This window comes from Sparus aurata, chromosome 21, assembly GCF_900880675.1.
Source record: "Sparus aurata chromosome 21, fSpaAur1.1, whole genome shotgun sequence".
Lineage (NCBI taxonomy): Eukaryota > Metazoa > Chordata > Actinopteri > Spariformes > Sparidae > Sparus > Sparus aurata.
The window spans coordinates 32790909-32811155 of NC_044207.1; the positions used below are offsets into that span (position 1 = coordinate 32790909).

At 42.4% G+C, this 20247-nt stretch overlaps 1 protein-coding gene across 1 annotated transcript; it reads left to right on the plus strand.

Moving 5' to 3' along the window:
- Positions 1-925: 925 nt before the first annotated feature.
- LOC115572105 (uncharacterized) lies at positions 926-12580 on the plus strand. The gene is made up of 6 exons (XM_030401921.1): positions 926-968; positions 1061-1382; positions 9155-9195; positions 11237-11539; positions 11655-11732; positions 12011-12580. Exons 1-6 carry the CDS (start codon positions 926-928, stop codon positions 12118-12120), a joined length of 897 nt encoding a protein of 298 aa, XP_030257781.1. The 3' UTR covers positions 12121-12580.
- Positions 12581-20247: the final 7667 nt, after the last annotated feature.

Genomic DNA, 20247 nt, shown 5'->3' on the forward strand with positions numbered 1-20247 from the left:
AACCACACATTGTCTCTTTTCATTGGGACCACTTTTTGGACCCGACCTCTGCCTGAATACCACCTGTTTCACATCCCAGGAGGGTTTTTACAGGCAGAAGCACAGCTGTGGTGGCTTCACCAGTGTCTCCCATTGTGGCTGACCTCTACATGGAGGAAGTAGAGAGCAGAGCCCTGAGCTCCTTCCAGGGAACAGAACCAGAACCACTGCTTCACATATGAGGAGCACAGCTGGATTTCAACTCTTCTGAAGCCTCCGCTGGCTTCGTCTTTACAAACTGACCCTCTGAACTTTATCTGACGTTCTGCTGGAGATCCCAAAGTTTACAACAATACAGAATGTGTCAGGCTGGATTTTGGGGAAATGTGTGTAAAATGATGCAGCAGACATGTTGAAATGTTCCATTTGATGGAGTCTTGGCTTTGAATCTTTCCCTCAGTGAAACATCCTGTAGCTTTAATGAAGAGACTGAACAACAGGAGACACAATAAAGATGTGACACTGTGCGTGGAAAAGGTTTGATGTGTCATAGAAATGAAATGATTCAGTGAAATGACAGAAATGTAAGGGGACGTTTAAGGCTTCAAATCACAGTGGAGGAGTTTTGTGGATTTGTCCTTTTGTCTTTTCATCACAGCTGTTCAACAACAGATAACAGTCTGTGCTACTAAATTCACCACCAACCTGAATGTGTTGCTGCTCACATGAATGTGGGTTTCTATTTCTATCACACGGCAGCTTCAGCCGAGCCGTCGATCGGCAGCGGCGGCCTTATCTGTGAGCCGCAGGGGCTGATGGGAGCTCTGAGGACCTGTTAGAAACCACGTGGCCCTCGTCTGATCTGGCAGCTCGTCCTGGTTTGGCCTCAGCTGCGTCAGAGCGCCACTTCTCCCCAGGTTCACCAGAGGAAACACCACTGCACAAAATGCTTTTCCTCCCAGCTGCTGCTCTGTGCTGTCTGTGTTCAGGTGAGTGTTTCCAGCCAATCAGGAGCCAACAAAGTCCACCTGGAACAAACACTGTCACACTGACCTTCATCTATCTGTCTGCTTCTCTACAGCGCTGGTTACCATGGCAGCACAGCTGATTCAGGAGGATTTAACATTGACCAGGAGAGTTGATGGAGACGTCTCCTTCAGCTGTCGAGGAACTGACCAGTGTGACAACAGTAATAATGTTTACTGGATCCAGAAGAAAGATACAGAAACATTCAAAAGAATTCTCCGTATTGACAAGAGGAGTTGTAAAATAGAGCAAAGGTACGATCATCCTCAGAAAAATGATTTCCTGGTTGTGAATAATCAGAACAGCTGTGAGTTGGAGATCCAGAACGTTACACTCCTTCATTCAGCCACCTACTACTGTGAGTGTTGGAAGAAAGCTCCCCACAGTGAGAAATGATGCGAGCAGCCTGAACAAAAACCAACAGATGAACAGACGTCAAACAGTGTTTGTGACAGGAAGAGAGCAGTAAACCACAGCCCAGGTTCACATGTTTCACCTCCATCTCAGCCACAGTCACAAACACACTGAACTGAGGGATTTATTTCATATTCTGTTTATTTATATTTAGATCAGATATTCCAGCAGGTTTATTGTTGTTTCACACAGAGAGGAAAAAGGAGACAAACACAAACACAATGAGAAAATAAAGAGGAAAATAATTCAATGACAAACTCAAACATAATCCAGATGAATCAGTAAAACAACAAACATACTTCAGAATATTTCAATAAAATGATATCAAACAGAATCAGATATTTACAGCCCAACGTCCTGCTGCTGAATAAAGTCCATATACAGAACAGGTCACACAGGTGTCTACACTGTCACCTGCTGATGGACTCTGAATGACAGGACTTGTGCTTTCAGAGGTGGCTCTCTGCTGTGTGTCTGTCCCTAAACTGCTGGTTGAGGTGGTTGATCAGGGCTTGGTACTGTTGTGGAGTCTACAGAGCTGCTGGCCGGCTGGAGTTGATGTGTGCTTGAACTGCTTGTAGATGGTTGCTCATCATCTGTATCTTCCTCTTGGCCTCCTGCTCCTCCTTGGACTATCTCAGCATTGACCCTGCAGTCATTTAGAAATATGAAGAAAAAGGGTCATTATAGAAAGAGACAAAATATTCAAATCTTAATCCGAAGAAAATTATAAACATTTAAAACTGAAAGCATGCAGCCAAGGAACTCTCCCCTGTTATTACTTATTCATCAACTATTTGATTAATCTAATCTAATCTAATATAAAAGCATAATAGAATGAGTTGCAATATTGCACACAATTCAACAATATATATCATTTATAATGACATTTTATATTTATATCTTACCTACAGGAATAAGAGCAAAATGATACACCTTACACAAGACTACATTTCTGAGTCTTAAACATTTGTGGCAGGAAGTACATCATTGCATTTCCTCCCCAGAGGTAAGGGGAGGGGCTTAGAGGAAAATTAAGAACACCTGGGAGCTGGGTGAAGGGTAATGCCAGTTACACCAAGACAGCATGGAGGAAATCAGGAGGAGGCGAGGCGGAATAGGAGAAAACACCACACAGAGTCTGTAAAGGAGTACACAAGCTGGAAAGGACCAAAACAACCCCGGACTGTGTGCGAGGGCAGGCGGATGTCTTAAGGCGCGGCACTTGGAAGCAAAAAACTGTCTGGGCTGAAAACTACTACAGATAAGTGTCACAATTCTGGATTTGGTGTTGTGTTTTGTTGAGTTTTCATGCCTCTTGTGCCTTTAAGTTTCCTGTTCTTTTCCTGTGGTCTACCCTCTGTCTCCCTCTGTCTGCCTTGTTCCCTCCTGGTCTGCTCCTCTGTGCTCCTCCCCTTCGTTAACCCACCTGGCTTCCTCCCTCCTCTCTCTCCTCAACTGTTCCTCGTCTGGTAATCAGTGTCTGTGTATTTAGTCTGTGTGTTTCCCTTCACTCCCTGTCCGGTCATTGTATGTCTTCAGCTTGATTTTGTCAGCCCCTGCCTGCTCCCGTCTGCACCCGTCTCTGGTATGTGATTTTGGATTTTGGACTTTGCTTTTTGCCTTTGATTTGTACTTTGCTATTTGATTTGTACTTTGTCTAGCTCTTGGTTGATACTTTGCTTTTCATCCCTGTTTCGTCTGTTTTGGGTTCACATTCAGCTTTAAAATAAAGCTCACCTTTTGTTCATAACTGCTCTTGCTTCTTGTCCCCTGATTTACTGCGTTTGGGTCTAACCCCTTTCCCCTGAGTATCCCCGTTTACCCCAGAACCTGACAATAAGTGGTCACTGCCTGTTGCTCTCCAGGCTTCTTCCTCCCTCCTAAGTCACTGTCTTCACCTCTCTCATGGAAAAGGCAAAGCTACCAAACCCCTCACCCTGTTCCCTGTCTCCATCTGCACCATCAACCCCCCCCCCCCCCTGCTAAGCTAGCTGTAGCAGTAACACTAAGAGTCTGAGTTCTTCAGACTTCACATAATCAAGAGAGAGTTTCTGACCCACTGCACATCCAACACCTCACCTAATGTGTGTGAGAGACTGTAGCTACATTCTGCTGAATCCTACTGAATGACAATCCTAAAGATGGTCGGGGGTTTATTATGTAACACAAATGTGAAAATATGCATTCTCAAATGACACTATGCTAGGTACACTTTGCTAAATGCCTGACTAAAGACTATTAATCACACACTACACAGTAATAAATGGTCTGAAGCAAGAGGAATTGTTAGCCGACCTTGTGCACTGACTGCTAACTGTTACTGAGAAAGTATTGACCACCGTCACGTCAAAATAAACCATAAACTAACATTACTGCTCAATATCTGAAGTAAAGTAACAGCTAGCTGGTGTCAGTTACTTGTAAAATGCATAGATGATGTTTAATAGTAAAATCTCAGTTTATCTTGCACCAAAGTTATCTGCAAGTGATGCACGGGCATCATTTCGCAGCTTCTACTTCTTTCTTCTTCTTTCTTTTCTCTGCTCCTGACTCCTGCTGTCTTTTCAGGGCCATTTCTAAAAAAGTTGACAGCCTGCTGTGGAGCACCATTGTTACTTTCTTGAGCAAATATCTCTTGTTCTGCCTGTTTTGTGATATACATGCCTAAAAGGTGCCTCATATGTCTACACAGAATTATTATTGGCATTATAATTATCATGACGATGATGATTTGTCATTAGGCTATTCTTGGTGCCCCTCAGCACTTGGTGCCCTACACACAGAGCGTGATGCGAGTGGTGGGAGCAGCAGCGCTGAGGACATTTTAAAAGACAAATCTTTGACACATGTCAGCTCAGGACTTTGTCCTTCTAGCAGCGGCTCATTAGGACGCTCATCTTGTTGGACACATTTCATCAGTTTCCTGTGGATGTTTCTGCTTCCCAGAGGATGAACCCTGTGATGGAAATGTTGTACTTCATGAAGAGAGATGTGAACTGAAGTCTCACACAATGTAACTGTTTAACGTGACCTGTGACCTTGTTTTAGGTTGTTTTATGACCCTTTGTGTTGTTTTATGACCCATGTAAGGTATTGAATAACCACTGAAGGTTATCACTTCCTTCTCTGTGAATTATTCCTTTAAGTGCAGGAGGGCATAAATTACCCCACAACGTCTTATAACAACAACAACAATGGCGGACTACATGCTTGTGTTCGTGCTGCGGAAGATATTGAGCCTTTCTTGCAACTTACTCGCCTTGTAGTTGAGTGTGAGTCGCAGCAGCAGTTCGACCTCATTATCAGACACACAAACAATTCTGGTTTCCTTGCACTAGCCATTTTCTTCTTCTTGTTGTTGTGTTTAGTTTCTTCTTCTACTGTCTGTTTGTATACAGCTCGCAAGCTTTATGCATATGCTCCCTTCTCTTCTTCTCTCTTTATTGCGCCGCCTATAGGCCTGGAATATGAACTACAGCGTTATCAGTCGTTTTCAGTGGATCCATTTGGACGCGAATATTCTTGAAACGATGCTGAGAAAGACGGAGGAAAAAAGATCGTTTGGTCCGTGTGGACATGGTCTGAGTCTTCAGTCTAACAGAACTGTGTGTTTCTCTGTGAATGCTCCTCTTGTACAAGATTAAAACCTTGTTTGAACTTTGAGCTGACTCTGATCTCCTTCCTCCAGTTCTAAATTATCGCAGAATTATTTTAACAAGGCCTAACATTCATGTTGACCTCCTGACCTTTCCTCTAGCGCCACCATCAGGACAAAAGTGTCTCCAGACCGACACTTCAGCATCTTCAAAGTTAACAACTTGTTTTAATCAACTGACTGAAAACTTTAAAGAATGAAACACTTTGTAAAACTTAAAGCTGCACAAATCAAGATGTGACATGAACAGAGGCTGAAATGACTTTGTGTCATCGAGGGCCGACTGTCACTGGAGGACCAGGAGGTTTCTACAAACTGATGCAGTCAGCAAACACACAGACAAACAAACAAAGAAACATGTCCACAAATTTCACATGATTAAGAAGTGTTTCACTGCTCTTGTTGAATGGGTAAACAACCTAGAACTCCCAGAATCCACTGCGCTGCACTGGACCAATAAAATGTCCCACTGGTGGGTGACTCACTGTGTCACTGCTGCTGCTGCTCATCATTCTGAGGCTCAGGGCCTGCGTGCTTTGTGTTCCTGAGTTATCAAGCTGCTGAAGAGCAGCTCAGAGGCTGTGGACAGTGAACGCAGCACATCGTCATCACTAACCATACATACTGACATCATCATCATGAATGTGAACAACAAACTTGGCTATTGTTAGTACTCATCACTGTCAAGCTAGCATGTTAGCATTGGGAACTTTGGCTGAGCTTTCTCAGCCTTTCTTGTGCCACTAGCTCACTGACAGCTTTAATAAAACATCACCTGCCCTGTGGAAGACTCATACACAGTGATACAGAGTGCAAAGGTCAGAGTGTGAGCAGACAGACAGGTACGTATGTAGACAGACAGGTAGCCTGTCCAATCATTACATACGGGTCAAATAAAACCATTGGACGGCTTATTAGAGGCCTGCAGCAGCCACAGATACTGGATTTATTTTCTCTTATTTGTCAGAGCATTTGATTTATTGATTGCTGTCGGGATGTTCACAGATTTTCTATAAATGCAACAAGAAATGCTTCTAGAATAACTGACTGACCCGAGTTTGAACAGAAAGCATTCAGAATCCTGTCAGACTGACAGAATGGCAGGATTCAGAGGAACAATGGTCCAGAGAGAGTCAGAGAAAACTTCTTCATCAAAGCTCCAGAAGATCATTTGTAACCTGCGTTATAGCAACAATATTTACACATTTGTGTTTTGTGTGATTTGCCAACACAACTGTAAATACAAATTCCCGGTTTCTGTAACAATTTGTCAGATGTAATAAAACGTTACATTTAACTACAAACTAAACTCTCAGGACTTTTTTGCTGTGTGGCTCTGAAAGTTTGAACAAGTGTTTCACACAACACAGCTCTGCGTCTGTCTGCAGACTTTTATTTAGTGAAGCTGTCTCTGACCACTGAAAGCCAGTCTGAGACTCGCTCTCTGTCTCTGTCTCTCTTAATTTCCTGTCAGCGTCCTCTTCTCTGTCTTCACCTTTGTCCTGATGTCCATGGAGGCTGCTGAGCCCAGTTCTGTTGCCTGTTCCGGACCTAAACCCCCCCTCCTCCTCCTGGCGGTCTGAAGCTGCTGTGACAGCGGTGTAAACACCAACACTCCCCGGCGGTGCTCCGAGCAGAGTCAGCTAGCAGAGCTAAGTCGTAGCTAACGTTAGCATCAGGTGGAGGCAGAGCGGCCGGAGGACATCAGAGGGAAAACCAGAAAACATTTGCTCCATAAAATATGATCCAGTTGGACTAAAGTCAGTGATATGGTGCTGTGTGTGATGTGCTGCTGTACAGAGTTCCACACTGTGATGCTACCCGCTCACCACAGTTACATAATGCAGAGACAAGTGATAGGAGGGCGGAGTGGCTGAGACAGAGACACCATTCACTCTGTTACAAATCACAGCAACATTAAAATGATTGTGTAACCCACAGAGATGGGGGACTCGAGTCACATGACTTGACTCGAGTCGGACTCGAGTCGCAAATTTGAGGACTTGAGACTTACTTGACTAACACTGATGAAAGACTCAAAATGACTTTGACTTGACACAGATGACTCGAAAGTCTTGGCTTTTCTTTCTTTCTTTCTTTCTTGTTGCCGCATATTGAGACATTAGTTTCGTTTTTGATACTTTGCCCTCTGCCACTGTATGACGCGGTGCGTGCAAGAGTGGCACTGTGGCAGACAGGATCAGAGGAGGAGAGGCAGCATGGAGGGAGCTCCGAAAATCATCAAATTTGGATTCAAAGGTTATTTCATCCGTGGGTGATTTTGGCCGCCGTCTTGGTTAAAGCGTGTGTGTGTTTCAGATATAGCGTCCTCAGTGCACACAAAGCCATTATGTTAAATGTAGGTGCGCATTTACGCGCTCACAACCCAACATGATACCGTATCGGCACACATTCGGTGCTACACAATTGTTTTTTCGTGCACGTCCGCGACAGACCTGCTTCTCCCGCAGGTGTTGTGTCTGTGTCTCTCCTACTGTTTCTCACGGAGCTCTGCCCCGTTTGAAAGGAGAAGGGGGCTGTATGTGTGAAGATGTCACCTCCAAGATGTAGAATGTATTTTATAGAAGAGAAACACACATTTCAGGTCAGAACAGACATGTCCTGTGATTTTCAGCCTCCTTTTATAGAGTGGGAGGGGAACAATACCTGAGAGTAATATTCTCAGCTGTCAGGATGTGCAGTATGCTGCAGTCCCAGGGTTGATATTAATCTAATCTTATTCTTGTATTCATGGGTTTGAAAAAAAATTCTAAAATTGATCAACTATGCATTTACATCATATTATTGACTAACCACCCTCCTCTGTTTACTGTGTCTACAGATATGAACAATACATTCATACAAACTTCTTGTGACTTGTTCTTAGCAATGACTCGACTTGACTTGCTTTATTTTCATCACAGTTAACTTGCTTGAGACTTGAAGGTAAAGACTTGAGACTTGCTTATGACTTGCACGTATGTGACTTACTCCCACCTCTGGTAACCCACTCCTTCTGCACCCACTGCCTCCCTCTACACCTCCTGGGACTCTGCGCTGTGTTTCTGATGTGTGCTATCAAAGCAGGTTCTGGATTATAGTAGTATCTAAAGTATCTAAGTAGCATCTCCTCAACAGTTGAACTGTAAATAGTTTTATTAATTGCACATTATCAGGCCCAGTGCCACTGTCCTTTATTAGCTCTAACATGTAGTTACCTTTACATCTAAAGGTGTCTTGAGGGTGAACTCATGAATGTCGACCCATCTGTTGATGATCACTGTGTAATGTTCATCCAAACTGTACAAATAGTTCACTGCAACATGACAATATCAGCTGCCTTCATTTACCTGAGTCACCTTAGACATCATCACAACAGTTGCCCCCCTGAGAGATTTGGCAGGAGCTGCCACTGGAGCTGGTGGAGCTGTCAGAGTCAGGAAAACAAGAGGTTACAGAACCACAGCCACAGGAGACTGATTCAGCACAGGAACTGGAGACAGCTGCAGCTCAGCTCAGACAGGTTGCTGCAGAACAGGAACAGAGGACTGCTGCAAGGCAGAGCAGGAGGCCGGCAGCTGGAGGTCTGGACGGGGATCAGGAAAGACCGCCGGTCCGGCTCTGGAGCCAGTCTGCTGATCCGCAGACAAGGAAACAGGAACAGGTGTCGACTGGGCCGCCGACTGAGGACCAGGAACTGGTGGACCTGCTGGTGGAGCTAGATAACAAGTCAGAATCAACAAAGTCAATGAATGAGGTTCATCCTCTGGGGACCAAGAATGTCTGTAGAAAATGTCATGTCAGTCCATCCATCCATCCTTTGGTCCAGGTCCAATCCATGTGGACTAAAGTAGTGGAGCGACAGACATTAGCATCCACAGAGCAACACTGCTAGTGTGTCTAAAAAGACAATAAAAGAAGAGACAGTCATGTTGATATGAACATTAGAGAAACACATCATGGAGCTGAAACATGATCCTGCTTCATCATTTGCACTCGTTCACCTCAGCCGACACGTTCAACAGCACACAGGTTTTTGTATTACTCTGTCTCACTGTGGGAGGACACGAGGTATAGTTACCTGATCTTTCTCTCTGGAACTAAACTGTTTGTAACAGGTAAGAATAAAGCTTCATTTTCCTTCAGTTGTTTTATTGAACAAGTGTAAAATGTGTTTTTAATGAGTTTCTGCTGCTTCAGGCTTTACATGTTAGTTTGTTCATAATTAGTAGAGAATTCTTGCAGCCGTGCAGCTATTGTTCCATAAAAAGGTTCATAACTCCTGAAAAGATGTTTAAATCTCACTGCACAGCTGAAGTTATTCTTTATTTCTGCAGGAGATCAAACTGATTTATAGAGAAAAAGTTTGATATTGACAATGTTACAAATATGCAGTATTTGATCCTCTCAGTAATTCAGCACCATCTCTTGTTTTTATAAAACAACATCATATATGATATTAAACATAATTTAATATATGTCAGTAAATGTAGTTGAGAAACATATAACTTTAAATATGTTGTATAGGATCATTAATAATTCATAATTAAATGGTCAAAAGTATTTCATATGATGGTACATATGTCTTTTAGTGTGAGATATATTTAAACACAATGTCAAACACATAAATATATGATATGGATATTAATTTATATGTTTCAACATATTAATTAATATCCATATAAAATATCATATGATGACACACACATATATGTGTTTGTACGTTTAAACACCTTTAATGTAAATATAAAAATAAATAGTAAATGAAGTCGAACATTATTCTGAAAATTTAAGTCAAAATATTTTGTAAACATATGATAAATATTGTGTTTTAATACTGAACATATGATGATGTCATTGAGACATGATTTATTTTTAGATTATATTACAGTAATTAGATTACAAATTATATCAAATGTAATACATTTAAAGGGTCAAGCTGCAACATGACAAATCTATTTTAGATGATGGTTAATTTTTCTTTCAATGTAAAATATATTTATACATGAAGACAAACAGATACTGAACATGATATTACAATAAATATAAAACAAATCCAATATTTACAAAAAAATGATGTAGGATGATATAAAATGGCCCATGTAAACATTTCTTTCTTTTTTTGTTAATCGACTTTTAAATGATTCACATAGAATATTCCTAAATAATTTTACATATAATTAAAACATAAATAAATAAACAATGCCAAACTTAATTTTTGTTATGTTGATGTTATATTGTCAAATCTTAATCATACATGAAGTTCCTGTCAAAGATAAAGTCTAAACTTTCTTTATTGTATATTAAAAAGCAGTCGTTATTAATATTTGACATATCTGAACATATTATTGTAATTGTGTATGAATCTAAAAATATTGAGAGAAAGGTGATGAAATTATTGAAGTTCTGATTTGTTTTTCTTCAGCGTCTGAAGTACACGCTGGTAAATCTGTAACATGTTACACATGTTTTATGTGAACGTAAATGTAGATAATTATTATCATAATTATTGTTATTAATATGAAACATTCCTATTTTGTAATATTATGATAAATATTGTTTTGCTATCTGTTTTAACATAATGATGAATTTTCCTGCAGGGACCAACAAAGTTTTACCTTCTTTTTTATTAAATTACAGCTTTGGGCATATGAAAACATGTATTTGTATTAAATGTAAATATTAATGAAAAACGTATTAAATCATAGATGCATTTTTCTTTTAATATATATAACATCTGGTGGATAATGTAAACATTAAATGTCAGCGCATATTAAACTTGAGGGTAAATATGTCCTTTATTATAATCTGTCTTTTATCATGATACAGATGAAGATTTTCCATTGTATGAAAATATGATGTTATATCATTATTAGTAAGAGTCATAATAATGATGAATGTGCACATTGAAAGAAAGAAGTGCTGAACACATGATGTTGTTTGTCCCCATATAACATATGATGACATGACATGATGAGTGTGTTTGATGTGCAGGTGAATCCAGTCTATGTGTTGAACTTTGTGCTGTATTGATGAGTAGTTTAGTGATCAGAGTCCATGTAGTTTCCAGGATCACACTGAATGCAGTGCAGTGCTGGAAGCTGCTGTTGACTGTGTCAATGTGTGTCTGTGCTGCTTGTTGCTGCTGTCAAGCTTCAGATGAGCAGGTAGTGAAGCCCGTGGTGAGCGTGTACCCAGCAGCATCCAGAGCCCACCTGGAGGGGAGGAGCTCCCTGCTGTGTGTGGCCTCAGCCATGTTTCCTCCTCTGGTCCGCTTCTCCTGGGAAAGACGAAAGGAGGATCAGGAGAAGTGGGTCTCTGCTGAGGGAGAGCAGCTGGAGCTCAGAGAGTCGGGACGCACCGCCGCCATCTTGCTGGTTGACGGGAACGCTAACTTCACGTATAAATACCGCTGCTCCGTCCAGCACGAGGGGGGCACAGTGGAGGCCCAAACAGAACAAGGTAATGAAGGCTTGGTGACTGTGTTCAGCAGTGATTCAGCTTCATGTGGAGACGCTGTCAAAGAGAGCAGAGGAGCAGAGGACTGACATTTCTTTTGGCCTCTTTTCTGTTTCAGAGGTTCCAGCAGCTGCAGCAGCCTCCTGTCCTCCAGAGAGAGAGCCAGCAGACCTGCCAGCTCTGCAGCAAGCTGACTGTAAGATCCTGATAAACCACAAAGTCAAATCCTGTTCAGGGCCCCTAAAAAGCTTGTTGGGGCCCTGACTTGTTGTATTTAATAAGAGCCTTTGAGCTTTCATTCAAACTGTAGCTGACCCCTGTCTTCATGTAAAGATGGTTGTCCCGTCTGGAAAAGTCCAAATTCTACTGATGTAAATGTCACGATGTTCTGATGAAATTAACACTGTTTGTCTGTGTGTGTGTGTCTCTCTGTGTGTGTGTGTGTGCGTGTGTGTGTGTGTGTGTGTGTGTCAGTGTTCTTCCAGTCTCAGTGCAGGGTGAAGCTGCTCTGTGTGCTCTACACAGTGCTGATAGTGAAGAGTCTGGTGTACTGCTGTGGACTCTCTCTGCTGAGGATCCTCTGAAACAAGGGACCGTCCACCAACTGCTCACATGCTGACTGACTGTTTTCTGCTCGCCTTTTCTCACCATCAAATCTCATCAGTTCGTCTCATTGATCACTTTGATCAGCACTCACAAATGTCAATGTTCATGTTTTGTGGTTGGTTGTAAAATGTATCTTTTGATGCACAGGTTAGATTCAGTCATCCTACATATATAAATACATATATACACATATATATCTGCAGTGACTGAGTATAAATTCTGTGCTATAGTGTTATTTTCATCCTCTAGTTTATTTCCACTTTGAATTGTGACTTGTATAATAATAGAACATGAAGCTGAATCATTAGCTGTCTGCTAGATATTTGATTGTTTTAGTATTTTTCTCTTCTTGTCTTTCTTTTTAATACATTATGCAGAGTGTGGCAGCTTTGTTCAATTCTTTCAGTGTAACATTCTCAATAAAGTGAAAAATCACAGTGTGTGTTTTAGAAACAGTCTTGTTTTTATGGATTTCAGTTTGTCTTCAGAGCAAATCATCAGAAACAGAATCAACTTCATGGACCATGTATGTTGACGCCTACAAGTTATTTGACTCTGGTTGTAATTAGCTCTCAATATACTTTCACACAGCAGCAAGAACAAATGTAGAGGAAGATGTGAATATTAGCATACAGCTAAACAAGGACAACAAAGCTAAAGAAAGAGAAGCAAACAGAAACATATAGCTATTATATACAAGTCAGTAGGTGTGGCTGTGCCACCAGGTTCAGTGCTGAGCCCCTTTTATAATTGTGTCAGTGTGGATGTCAAACTCTACGCTGATGACACTGTTGTTTACACACATGAACAAACAGCAGAGCGAGCTGCTTTCAAGCTACAACTGCTATAAAATGATCACACAGCAGCTTCATCAGTCGCCTTCCAAGTTGGTGTCAGGCTGCAGAAACTGTCAGTAAACTGTCACCTTTACAGAATCAATCAAACAGTATCAACACATCTTTTATTTCAGCTTCTCAGCTCCCAGGTTTGTCTCCCAGGTGAATCAGACAGATGGAAGCTGAGACAGTGAGTACTGAGCGCTGTAACTGTTGTAACTGTCATTGTGTTGTTCATGTGAAAAAGTGCAGCTAACGGTGAGGAGGCTGCAGAGCAGAAACCCACACAGCCCGTCTGCTGCAGGAAAGGAAGTGCTGGTTGGCTCTCAACAGTTTTTTATGAGTCCTAATAACCACTGAGAACAGATTCATATCTGCTGCTGTACACACTCATCAACTCCTCTCCCTCTCTGGACTGCTTTGTCTTTCTCTTGTTGTCTGGAAGCCTTTTTTCCACTGAGCCCTCCACCCACACAAAGTTGAACTGAGCCCAGAGACCAACAGAACAACAAAAACATTATTTGTTCCTGTCTCGGTTCATAGTTCAGTGTTATTTTATTAGTTAAGCTACTTTTTTTTTCCCATGTCAGGCTTTATGTTTCATCTCCTCACAGATTAAACCATCTTTGTTTAATTGTGTCCATTTCATTCCTGCTCAGTCAGTCAGCATTCTTTGGGGGAAACTTTGGGCTGTTTTTTATTTATTTGCTGGATTTTTCTTGCTGCTGTTCAGACGCCCCTCCATCCCAAAATCTCCCTGTAGAGTCAAAGTGACAAAGACTTTGTGAGCAGACTCACTGATCACATATCATCTGCTGTCATAAACATGATCTTTACTTCATTCACTCGTCTCTCCTGATTGAAATCTGCTTTAAATGGAATAACAGCGTCAAACCAAAGCAGACAAATGTCAGTGTGTTCCTTTAAGAAGCTGAAGGAACAGTTATGATACATTTCATATTATCTGAAGGGATGTTTGTTCTGTTCTGTGTGTTCTAACTCTGAACACTTGGATCATTTTCACCATGAAACACTGTTGGAAGAATGACAACATGTTGCAGCTGTCTCAGCAGACAACACATGTGTGACATTACATGTGTCTTTACGCTGTTAGATCGCTGTCACACCAATAAATCAGCTCTTCCACCACGGCTGTGTGACACATTTCAAACTAAAGCTGATCACATGCTGGATTTCTGTGTTTGCTGCTGGTGCTGACATTAAACATCACAGAGAAACACCACCACCCTGTGGTCAGTCACGGGAAGTGCAGGGACATCCACGTGATGCTGATGACGGTCGCCATGACGACACCATGACGCTCCGCCCTCTTATTTTACTGGCGACAAACCCACAGTGACATCTAGTGGATAAAAAACACACAGCAGTAAATGAGGAGTATTACTGGCATTATTGTTGGTACTACTAAAAATACTTCAAATACTTTTTCTACTGCAACTATATTATGAACTATATTATTACTATATTATTCTGCTGCTGCCTGTTACAGTAGATGGTGTCATATTACTCTGACATGTACTATACTAACTATAACTATAGAAGTCTAACTAATCACAGCACTGTGTCACTTCACTTGAGACAGTACTGCAGTATTAGTTCAAGTACATCTCTGCTGGTGGGTACTGTGTGTATTTGTACTGCTTGCCTTGTAAGTTGGAGTTGAATTGCTCTTCTATAGTTTCTATTTTGATTTGTCTTCTTATTGGACACTTTTGACAGACAGAGACAAATGATGTGGTCCTGCTGATAGTTTCATCACATCAGAAAACATTTCTATGTGTCGTTTTAAAGCTCACTTACAAACCACACATTGTCTCTTTTCATTGGGACCACTTTTTGGACCCGACCTCTGCCTGAATACCACCTGTTTCACATCCCAGGAGGGTTTTTACAGGCAGAAGCACAGCTGTGGTGGCTTCACCAGTGTCTCCCATTGTGGCTGACCTCTACATGGAGGAAGTAGAGAGCAGAGCCCTGAGCTCCTTCCAGGGAACAGAACCAGAACCACTGCTTCACATATGAGGAGCACAGCTGGATTTCAACTCTTCTGAAGCCTCCGCTGGCTTCGTCTTTACAAACTGACCCTCTGAACTTTATCTGACGTTCTGCTGGAGATCCCAAAGTTTACAACAATACCAAATGTGTCAGGCTGGATTTTGGGGAAATGTGTGTAAAATGATGCAGCAGACATGTTGAAATGTTCCATTTGATGGAGTCTTGGCTTTGAATCTTTCCCTCAGTGAAACATCCTGTAGCTTTAATGAAGAGACTGAACAACAGGAGACACAATAAAGATGTGACACTGTGTGTGGAAAAGGTTTGATGTGTCATAGAAATGAAATGATTCAGTGAAATGACAGAAATGTAAGGGGACGTTTAAGGCTTCAAATCACAGTGGAGGAGTTTTGTGGATTTGTCCTTTTGTCTTTTCATCACAGCTGTTCAACAACAGATAACAGTCTGTGCTACTAAATTCACCACCAACCTGAATGTGTTGCTGCTCACATGAATGTGGGTTTCTATTTCTATCACACGGCAGCTTCAGCCGAGCCGTCCATCGGCAGCGGCGGCCTTATCTGTGAGCCGCAGGGGCTGGTGGGAGCTCTGAGGACCTGTTAGAAACCACGTGGCCCTCGTCTGATCTGGCAGCTCGTCCTGGTTTGGCCTCAGCTGCGTCAGAGCGCCACTTCTCCCCAGGTTCACCAGAGGAAACACCACTGCACAAAATGCTTTTCCTCCCAGCTGCTGCTCTGTGCTGTCTGTGTTCAGGTGAGTGTTTCCAGCCAATCAGGAGCCAACAAAGTCCACCTGGAACAAACACTGTCACACTGACCTTCATCTATCTGTCTGCTTCTCTACAGCGCTGGTTGCCATGGCAGCACAGCTAATTCAGGAGGATTTAACATTGACCAGGAGAGTTGGTGGAAACGTCTCCTTCAGCTGTCGAGGAACTGACCAGTGTGACTACAATGATAAAGTAGGGTGGCGCCAGAAGAAAGACACAGAAACATTCACAGCTATTCTGGTTATGGACAAGACCAGTTGTAACATAGAGCGGAGGTACAATCATACTCAGATAAATGATTTCTCAGTTGTGAATAATCAGAACGGCTGTGAGTTGAAGATCCAGAACGTTACACTCCTTCATTCAGCCACCTACTACTGCTCCTGTTATAAGAAAGTTCCCCACAGTGAGAAATGATGCGAGCAGCCTGAACAAAAACCAACAGATGAACAGACGTCAAACAGTGTTTGTGACAGGAAGAGAGCAGTAAACCACAGCCCAGGTTCACATGTTTCACCTCCATCTCAGCCACAGTCACAAACACACTGAACTGAGGGATTTATTTCATATTCTATTTATTTTCATCAGATATTCCAGCAGGTTTATTGTTGTTTCACACAGAGAGGAAAAAGGAGACAAACACAAACACAATGAGAAAATAAAGAGGAAAATAATTCAATGACAAACTCAAACATAATCCAGATGAATCAGTAAAACAACAAACATACTTCAGAATATTTCAATAAAATGATATCAAACATCATCAAATATTTACAGCCCAACGTCCTGCTGCTGAATAAAGTCCATCCGTCCCTCACAACACTAATGTGCTCTGAATGAAAACACTTCCAGCAGCACTTGTTGTTTAACACCTTTCAGCACATTTCACCACATCATTTCACTTTAGGACATTTTAAAAGAAAAATCTTGGACACATGTCAGCTCAGGACTTTGTCCTTCTAGCAGCGGCTCATTAGGACGCTCATCTTGTTGGACACATTTCATCAGTTTCCTGTGGATGTTTCTGCCTCCCAGAGGATGAACCCTAACATTCATGGTGACCTCCTGACCTTTCCTCTAGCGCCACCATCAGGACAAAAGTGTCTCCAGACCGACACTTCAGCATCTGGAAAGTTAACGACTTGATTTTAATCAACTGACTGAAAACTTTAAAGAATGAAACACTTTGTAACACTTAAAGCTGCACAAATCAAGATGTTACATGAACAGAGGCTGAAATGACTTTGTGTCATCGAGGGCCGACTGTCACTGGAGGACCAGGAGGTTTACACAAACTGATGTCCACAAAGGTCACATGTTTAAGAAGTGTTTCACTGCTCTTGTTGAACGGGTAAAACACCTAGAACTCCCAGAATGCACTGCGCTGCACTGGACCAATAATGTCCCACTGGTGGGTGTACTGTGATGTGGGCGGGGCTTGGTTTTGGCTCATCTGCTCTGAAACAGGAAATAAAATGGTGTCAGGCTGGTAACAAAGGATCTGGTACTAAAATGTGTTTGTGAAAACATTTGAGGTGAGAAACAGTCGATGCAGGAACAGAATCTGTGTTCAGATTTGATCAGCATCGCCTCGTTTGACAGACTGACAGAGAGACTCAGTCCACTTCTGTACTCTGTGTGTCTGGAGAGGCCAGACGGAGGGAAATGTTCAAGTCAGTGGTAGTTTGAACAATGTGTATTAAAGTTGGGGTCAGTAAGAGCCACACTTTCTCAGGTGTGTGCTTTATGCTAACATTAACTGCTACAGGAGTGTGTTGCTGCTGCAGCAGCTCTCTCATTGGCTCAGACGGTCTGTTTGTGTGCTTTGTGCTACTTTAGCGGCTGAACGACAGTCTGTCACTGCTGCTGCTGCTGCTCATGGTTCTGAGGCTCAGGGCCTGTGTGCTTTGTGTTCCTGAGTTATCAAGCTGCTGAAGAGCGGCTCAGAGGCTGTGGACAGTGAACGCAGCACATCGTCATCGCTAACCAAACCCAACCACCTCATGTCTCACTCACATAAGAGAACAGCTGACATCATCATCATGAACATGAACAACAAACGTGGTTATTGTTAGTACTCACTGCTGTCAAGCTAGCATGTTAGCATTGGGAACTTTGGCTGAGCTTTCTCTGTCATTCTTGTTCTACTAGCTCACTAACAGCTTTAGCAAAACATCACCTGCCCTGTGGAAGACTCCGGTAATACACAGTGATGGAGAGTGCAAAGGTCAGAGTGTGAGCAGACAGACAGGTACGTATGTAGACAGACAGGTAGCCTGTCCAATCATTTCATACGGGTCAAATAAAACCATTGGACGGCTTATTAGAGGCCTGCAGCAGCCACAGATACTGGATTTATTTTCTGTTATCTGTCAGAGAGTTTGATTTATTGATTGCTGTCGGGATGTTCACAGATTTTCTATGAATAAAACAAAAAATGCTTCTAGAATAACTGACCGACCCGAGTTTGGACAGAAAGCATTCAGAATCCTGTCAAACTGACAGAATGGCAGGATTCAGAGGAACAATGGTCCAGAGAGAGTCAGAGAAAACTTCTTCATCAAAGCTCCACAAGATCATTTGTAACCTGCGTTATAGCAACAATATTTACACATTTGTATTTTGTGTGATTTGCCAACACAACTGTGTAAATACAAATTGGTTCCTGTAACAATTTGTCAGATGTAATGAAACGTTACATTTTAACTACAAACTAAACTGTCGGGACTTTTTTGCCATGTGGCTCTCAAAGTTTTAAAAAAAGTGCTTCACACAACACAGCTCTGCGTCTGTCTGCAGACTTTTATTCACTGAATCTGTCTCTGACCACTGAAAGCCAGTCTGAGACTCGCTCTCTGTCTCCGTCTCTCTTAATTTCCTGTCAGCGTCCTCTTCTGTCTCTTCACCTTTGTCATGATGTCCATGGAGGCTGCTGAGCCCGGTTCTGTTGCCTGTTTCGGCCCCGGTCCTAAACCCCTCGTCCTCCTGGTGGTCTGAAGCTGCTGTGATTGCGGTGTAAACACCAACACTCCGAGTCAGCTAGCAGAGCTAAGTCGACAGAGACACCATTCACTCTGTTACTAGTCACAGCAACATTACAATGATTGTGTAACCCACTCCTTCTGCACCCACTGCCTCCATCTACACCTCCTGGACTCTGTGCTGTGTTTCTGATGTGTGCTATCAAAGCAGTTTCTGGATTATAGTAGTATCTAAAGTATCTAAGTAGCATCTCCTCAACAGTTGAACTGTAAATAGTTTTATTAATTGCACATTATCAGGCCCAGTGCCACTGTCCTTTATTAGCTCTAACATGGAGTTACCTTTACATCTAAAGGTGTCATGAGAGTGAACTCATGAATGTCGACCCATCTGTTGATGATCACTGTGTAATGTTCATCCAAACTGTACAAATAGTTCACTGCAACATGACAATATCAGCTGCCTTCATTTACCTGAGTCACCTTAGACATCATCACAACAGTTGCCCCCCTGAGAGATTTGGCAGGAGCTGCCACTGGAGCTGGTGGAGCTGTCAGAGTCAGGAAAACAAGAGGTTACAGAACCACAGCCACAGGAGACTGATTCAGCACAGGAACTGGAGACAGCTGCAGCTCAGCTCAGACAGGTTGCTGCAGAACAGGAACAGAGGACTGCTGCAAGGCAGAGCAGGAGGCCGGCAGCTGGAGGTCTGGACGGGGATCAGGAAAGACCGCCGGTCCGGCTCTGGAGCCAGTCTGCTGACCCGCAGACAAGGAAGCAGGAACAGGTGTCGACTGGGCCGCTGACTGAGGACCAGGAACTGGTGGACCTGCTGGTGGAGCTAGATAACAAGTCAGAATCAACAAAGTCAATGAATGAGGTTCATCCTCTGGGGACCAAGAATGTGTGTAGAAAATGTCATGTCAGTCCATCCATCCATCCTTTGGTCCAGGTCCAATCCATGTGGACTAAAGTAGTGGAGCGACAGACATTAGCATCCACAGAGCAACACTGCTAGTGTGTCTAAAAAGACAATAAAAGAAGAGACAGTCATGTTGATATGAACATTAGAGAAACACATCATGGAGCTGAAACATGATCCTGCTTCATCATTTGGACTCGTTCACCTCAGCCGACACGTTCAACAGCACACAGGTTTTTGTATTACTCTTTCTCACTGTGGGGGTCAAGTTTGCCTTACCCGATCTACGGCTCTGGAACTAAACTGTTTGTTACAGGTAAGAATAAAGCTTCATTTTCCTTCAGTTGTTTTATTGAACAAGTGTAAAATGTGTTTTTAATCAGTTTCTGCTGCTTCAGGCTTTACATGTTAGTTTGTTCATTATTAGTAGAGAATTCTTGCAGCCGTGCAGCTATTGTTTCATAAAAAGGTTCATAACTCCTGAAAAGATGTTTAAATCTCACTGCACAGCTGAAGTTATTCTTTATTTCTGCAGGAGATCAAACTGATTCATAGAGAA

Coding starts and splice junctions, on each gene's coding strand:
- LOC115572105 (XM_030401921.1), top strand. CDS start 926: ATGCTTTTCCTCCCAGCTGCTGCTCTGTGCTGTCTGTGTTCAG. Junction 1,383..9,154: donor TGTGAGTGTTGGAAGAAAGC/TCCCCACAGTGA, acceptor CACGAGGTATAG/TTACCTGATCTTTCTCTCTG. Junction 9,196..11,236: donor AACTAAACTGTTTGTAACAG/GTAAGAATAAAG, acceptor GTCAAGCTTCAG/ATGAGCAGGTAGTGAAGCCC.